The sequence below is a fragment of the Hordeum vulgare genome, chromosome 2H (genome assembly GCF_904849725.1).
Source record: "Hordeum vulgare subsp. vulgare chromosome 2H, MorexV3_pseudomolecules_assembly, whole genome shotgun sequence".
Taxonomy (NCBI): Eukaryota; Viridiplantae; Streptophyta; class Magnoliopsida; order Poales; family Poaceae; genus Hordeum; species Hordeum vulgare.
The window spans coordinates 513,464,542-513,471,023 of NC_058519.1; the positions used below are offsets into that span (position 1 = coordinate 513,464,542).

Genomic DNA, 6,482 nt, shown 5'->3' on the forward strand with positions numbered 1-6,482 from the left:
CCTGCGTCACACGCACACCACGTCCACGTGAACCCAGCCCCCGCCGCGCGGGCCCCGCGGCCTCGTCAGCGCCACACCCCGCGCCGCCGCCCAGCCCGTCCACTCCCCCACACCCGCCGAAATAACCTCACGCGCATCAACCGGACCCACCGAGCAGGGACGGCGGGGTAGGACCGCAGCCCGTGACGAGAGGCCTTTTCCTCCCTCCCGCGCCGATCCGGTCCAACGACGCTAGGCTGTCGCGGCGGTGGTCGAGCTTATCGGCACGACGCGCCCGGGGCCCGCCTGTCGGTCGTCCCCATCGCAGAGCCTCGGTTGTCCCGCTGCGCGGTGGGGCTAGCGCGGGGGCACGCGTCGGGCCGCCATTGGGCGCAGGGGCCTCGGGGGGTTGCTTTTCTAGGCCCCCCCGGGCGCCGCCTCCTCTCCCCAGTTCGAAAGCCCGAGGAGACCAGCGGCGACGCAGGCGCAAAACGCAGGTATACCCAGCCGCTGCCGTTTCCTCCTCGAATCAAATCTCGCCTCCCCATCCCTCAATTGTCCTCCGATTATATCGTCGTCGTTCGACTAGATCTTCACCGGTACCCCCGCCCCTTCCTTCTCCCGCCCGTCATCCTGATCTGCGGTGTTCTGACGGGATTTGTTGTGCCTGAATTCCCGGCTAAATCTGTTGTTTCCTACTACAGAATTGTTACCGTGCGCAGTGAATGGAGTTGTTGTTGGTCCGTCGCGATCTATCCGCGACTGGTTTGATAGGATTTGCCGCGCGTCGGATCCCGTCCAAGCCTGGGTTTGGTGTACGTTTTGCATGCGGGATTTCGATACTTCGTTCGTTTTTTTCTCTCTCGTGTTGATATATTACAGCAGATTAGATCCGATGCTTTGCAGTATTGCAAGGTTTGTATTTCGCTCGGATATGCAGGGCACAGTCGTATGCATAATTGGCCTTCTTAATGTGCCAGTGGACAGTATATATAATTCAAAATCAAACCTGTTTTCAGTATTTGGGGGTATATCCGAAAGAATTACAGTTTTTTTGTCTAGTATTGTTTTCCTTGTGGAATTTTGTCTAGTAACATGTGTACTTGTGCGTGGATCATAGATTAATCATTTCAGAATTGTGTATTTGTACATACCCATATCAATATTGAGAGAAATATGATTTGGGGCGAGCAGTTATCTGACTGTTGTTTTTCTCTTTGATCCTGCAGATTTGGCATTCAGAAAAAATTAAAGCAGTAAACTGTGAAGATGTCGGCACCAGGGGAGCTTTCCCGTGAGGAGAATGTGTACATGGCTAAGCTCGCCGAGCAGGCTGAGAGGTACGAGGAGATGGTTGAGTTCATGGAGAAGGTGGCCAAGACCGTCGACTCCGAGGAACTCACTGTGGAGGAGCGCAACCTCCTCTCTGTTGCATACAAGAATGTGATTGGAGCCCGCCGTGCCTCATGGCGCATCATCTCCTCCATTGAACAGAAGGAGGAGAGCCGTGGCAACGAGGACCGGGTCACACTCATCAAGGAATACCGTGGCAAGATCGAAACTGAGCTTAGCAAGATATGTGATGGCATTCTCAAGCTGCTTGAAACCCACCTTGTTCCGTCTTCCACTGCCCCTGAGTCCAAGGTCTTCTATCTTAAGATGAAGGGTGACTACTACAGGTATGATGCCCTGTAGAGATTCTTCATTAATTATGTGACTGTGAATTTTCATTTAGCTGAAGCAACTGTGATAAATAGGTATCTTGCGGAATTCAAGAGTGGGCCTGAGAGGAAGGATGCTGCTGAGAATACCATGGTGGCATACAAGGCTGCTCAGGTTGATCACTTTGTTTTCATATTTAACAATGTCAATTTGTGACGAAGAATTATTCTTCTGAATCTGTTCAATGTTCCTTTGGGATTTTATAATATGTTCTACTTCTCTTGCTTAAAAAGGTTTGGTTTGTTGTATAAATCTATCAGGATATTGCTTTGGCTGAGCTGGCTCCAACACATCCGATTAGGCTTGGGCTGGCACTAAACTTCTCAGTGTTCTATTATGAGATCCTCAACTCGCCTGATCGTGCTTGCAATCTTGCAAAGCAGGTAATACATTCAGATCTTATCACAAATAGATCAGCAACAAGTTGGCTAATATTTGATCCAAATCATATATTGATTTTGTCATCTTTACACTGCCACCTTCTGTGTGCTGTTTTGACCACACAATAATATAGCAAATTTTTAAGTGCGCACAAGGGATACAATTGTTTTAAACATTTGGGGGTACAGTACACCATCGTGCAATTATCACACCTTATCTACATAAATCTTCACAACTCGAGAAATAATGCAGTCTGGTTTTCGTCTACTGGGCAAGTAAATTTGATATCCCCTTACTATATTTTGGCTGCCACTCTTTGCTTGTGATCATGGACAGTGCAATCGACCATTCAGATTAGTTGCTTTCCTTACCACTTGGTCACCTGACTTCAGAATCAATGGAACTTCCATAATCTTTAGCTGTAGTCCGGGAGACAACAAAATCCTTGCATTGTTTGTCAACTGTGGTTGTTGAGTGTGCCCACTGCCCACAAAAAGAAATATGTGGTCACTGGTGTACCTAATCTTGTGTGATTATATTATCATTAAGTATCTCCCCCTCATATTATTGGTTGAACGCCGGTGTTTGCTGTACTAGCTGTTGTGACTCATGAATACGAGTTTGTACTTACCTGTTCTCCATGCCTTTTATATTTGGTGTAGAAGTGCCTTCTAGAGAATAATAATTGATAAAAATAATCTTCCACAGTTGTAGCCGAACATGACCAACAGTTCGTCATGAAGTGCCAATTTTCTTAATAATTATACTCTTTGATGCAAAATGGAGTATTTTTATTATATTATTATATATAACTTTTCATTGTGAATTTCATTTCAAATATGAATTCTTCTGTCCCATTTTGGACCTCCATCTCCAATTGTATTTTTATTATTTATTATAAGCTTTGGATCTTCCTTCAGACATGTTTTGCAACTTGGCATCATGATGATGTTACATATGATTCTACAGGCATTCGATGAGGCCATTTCGGAGCTGGACACACTAAGCGAAGAATCCTACAAGGACAGCACCTTGATCATGCAACTCCTTCGTGATAACTTGACCCTCTGGACTTCCGACATCACGGTATCGTCGATTCCGCAAGCGCATCTTTTATCTTGTCGTTTTCTTCGAAACCATCCTCCTCCCTTGAACAACCGTAACCGACGCCTTTGGCCTTTATATCAGGAGGACACCGCGGAGGAGGAGATCAGGGAGGCTCCGAAGCATGACTCGAGCGAGGGGCAGTAAAGCCGGCTTTGCGACGCCCCGCAAGCTACTAGCTAGTGCTCGCTACTGTCAATGACGTTGCATGCAATGTGGTCTGGATCGTGTCGTAGCCGTGTGTTATGGTTGTTGTTGCAAGATTTGGGGCTCCCCGTATGTGATGTTGCCGGGGAAGGTTGTGGTCGCTGCCTGTAGGCGGCTGCCTCCTGGTCTGGCTTGGGGGGGAGCCACATGCACTGCTGGTGGTCGTGGCCGTTCGTATTTTCGTTCTGCCTTAATGTTGCTTCTTATCGTGAGTAGTGGTCCTGTTTCGGTTCGCTTGGTGGCTTTTGGTGGGGGGTCTCGTGGTGAATCTTGCTTTGAGGCTGGCTCATTTGGGGTTGGACGGGTTGTTTTCTCCGGGCAAGGTTGAAGCGCTGACAAAATGGGTTAATTAAGCGCTGACAAAATGGGTTAATTAAGCGCTGACAAAATGAGTTAGTTAAACGCTGGTTTATTTGAAATTCAGAAACAGACGTCCTAGCCTATCTCCTTTGTCTCCTAATTCCTGAATCCAAGCTGCTATAGGCCTATAGCGGTGCCTCTGGCTGTGCGATCCGGGCGCAGTTCGGCGGAATGCTTTTCTGTAAGGATTTGCGGAGGTGCCAGCGTGTGCGAGTGTTGGCATGTTGGGTGATGTGTGCGTCACGAAAGAATCGTGTGATGCATGTGGCGGAGGCTCGGGGCCTGATTGCCCGGCGAATCAGCAGAAGAGCGGTGCAGCTCAGACGTGATTTCCTCTTCTGCCTTTTTTTTTTAAATTAGCAGGAGAGCAGATTTCATTGTAAAAGAAGAAGCTGGTGGCTGGAAGCTACTCGGTTTATTAAAGTAAAATCGGCCAAAAACACGTACAACAGACACATAACGCCCAACTAAACTAGGTCTAAAACACTACGTGACGCATAAAAGCGTCAAGAAACACAAGCATGCGAACAATATCATTAGCATCGTAGAGAGAAGACATATCAGATAGCGGACATGTATAAAAAGAGTAATCAATTAGCACAAATGAGGGAGAGGGATAACACAAACAACAACAATGACACTATGCATCACCTTGAAATATTTTGTTTCATATAGAAGTGAACGTGCCAGATCTACATTGGGTAGAGATAATTAGTAAAATAATCTCGAGAAGTTATACGTGGATCAAGGGAAAACAATCACTCGTACTGCGGCGAGAGATCAAGTTCAACATGGTCACGCTTGGATGCTCTCTTGTCTCCCCCAAGACATCTTTATCATGGATGAGAACATCACATGATGTTGTGATGAGCTCCGCTCAATATATCTGATTGAAGATCCTGCGGGCTAAAGCAAAGCAAGTTATCATATGAGGCATGTTTGGGGAATGTAGTAGTAATTCAAATAAATTCCTACGCTTCACAAGGATCTATCTAGGAGAAACCAGCAACGAGCAATGGGGTAGAGCATCTTCATACCTTTGAAGATCGCTAAGCGGTAGCGTTACTAGAACGCGGTTGATGGAGTCGTACTCGTAGCGATTCAGATCGCGGAAGATTCCGATCTAAGAGTCGAACAACGGCGCCTCCGCGTTCAACACACGTGCAACCCGGTGACGTCTCCTTCACATTGATCCAGCAAGGAGAGAGGAGGAGTTGAGGGAGAGCTCCGGAAGCACAACGGCGTGGTGACGATGGAGCTGCGTGGTACTCTGGCATGGCTTCGCTAAGCGCTACGGAGGACGAGGAGGAGGAGAGGTAGGGTTGCGCCGAGAGAGAGATGGACTTGTGTGTTTGCAGCCCCAAACCCCTTGGGTTTATATAGGAGGAGAGGGAGGAGGGTGCGCCACCCCTAGGGTTTCCCCTAGGTGGGGTGGCAGCCCTAGATGGGAGAGGGGCGACGCCCTAGGGTGGGCTTGGCGCCCAAGGCAGCCCCCCACGCCTAGGGTTTGCCCCCTTAGCCCCTTGTGCCTCTTGGGCCCTTGGTGGTGTCGCACCAGCCCACCTAGGGGTTGGTTTCCATCCACTTTTTGCCCACGTAGCCTTCGGGGCTGATGGCCCTTCCCGGTGGACCCCCGGAACCCTTCCGGTGGTCCCAGTACAATACCGACAATCCCCGAAACACTTCCGGCGATCAAATCTCCACTTCCTATATATGAATCTTTACCTCTGGACCATTCCGGAACTCCTCGTGATGTCCGGGGTCTCATACGGGACTCCGACCAACCTTCGGTAACCATGCACTATTCCCATTACAACTCTAGCGTCATCAAACCTTAAGTGTGTAGACCCTACGGGTTAGGGAACAATGCAGACATGACCGAGACACCTCTCCGGTCAATAACCAACAGCGGGGTCTGGATATCCATGTCGGCTCTCACATGTTCCACGATGATCTCATCGGATGAACCACGATGTCGGGGATTCAATCATTCCCATATGCAATTCCCTTTGTCTACCGGTATGATACTTGCCCGAGATTCGATCTTCGGTATCCCTATACCTTGTTCAATCTCGTTACTGGCATGTCTCTTTACTAATTCCGTAACACATCATCATGTGGCTAACTCCTTATTCACATTGAGCTCAGTATGATGATGCATTACCGAGTGGGCCCAGAGATACCTCTCCGTCACACGGAGTGACAAATCCCAGTCTCGATTTGTATCAACCCAACAGACACTTTCGGAGATACCTGCAGTGCACCTTTATAATCACCCAGTTACGTTGTGATGTTTGATACACCCAAAGCACTCCTACGGTATCCGGGAGTTGCACAATCTCATGGTCTAAGGAAACGATACTTGACATTAGAAAAGCTTTAGCAGACGAACAATACGATCTAGTGCTATGCTTAGGATTGGGTCTTGCCCATCACATCATTCTCCCTATGATGTGATCCCTTTATCAATGACATCCAATGTCGACGATAAGGAAACCATGACCATCTATTGATCAACGAGCTAGACAACTAGAGGCTCACTAGGGACACATTGTGATCTATATATTCACACATGTATTACGGTTTCCGGTTAATACAATTATAGCATGAATAATAGACAATTATCATGAACAAGGAAATATAATAATAACCACTTTATTATTGCCTCTAGGGCATATTTCCAACAAGGCATGCTACCAAGGGAGTGAAAAAGTAAATCTGGAAAACCT

General features: G+C 47.8%; 1 protein-coding gene across 2 annotated transcripts; it reads left to right on the forward strand.

The window, feature by feature from the left end:
* Window positions 1–252: 252 nt before the first annotated feature.
* Window positions 253–3,605, forward strand: LOC123426924 (14-3-3-like protein GF14-B). 2 transcript variants are annotated; one of them, XM_045110845.1, is made up of 6 exons: window positions 253–476; window positions 1,209–1,658; window positions 1,737–1,815; window positions 1,962–2,084; window positions 3,052–3,168; window positions 3,271–3,605. In XM_045110845.1, exons 2-6 carry the CDS (start codon window positions 1,249–1,251, stop codon window positions 3,331–3,333), a joined length of 792 nt encoding a protein of 263 aa, XP_044966780.1. In that variant the 5' UTR covers window positions 253–476; window positions 1,209–1,248; the 3' UTR covers window positions 3,334–3,605. The 2 variants fall into 2 exon arrangements, with proteins under 2 accessions (XP_044966780.1, XP_044966781.1); XM_045110846.1 differs by lacking the exon at window positions 253–476 and adding an exon at window positions 498–578.
* The last annotated feature ends 2,877 nt before the right edge of the window (window positions 3,606–6,482 follow it).

What these genes read in the sequence shown, in the direction of transcription:
- LOC123426924 (XM_045110845.1), top strand. Translation starts at nt 1,249, where the DNA reads ATGTCGGCACCAGGGGAGCTTTCCCGTGAGGAGAATGTGTACATGGCT. An exon ending in ATGAAGGGTGACTACTACAG is followed by an intron (nt 1,659 to 1,736) that starts GTATGATGCCCT and finishes TGTGATAAATAG; the next exon opens with GTATCTTGCGGAATTCAAGA. An exon ending in TGGCATACAAGGCTGCTCAG is followed by an intron (nt 1,816 to 1,961) that starts GTTGATCACTTT and finishes TAAATCTATCAG; the next exon opens with GATATTGCTTTGGCTGAGCT.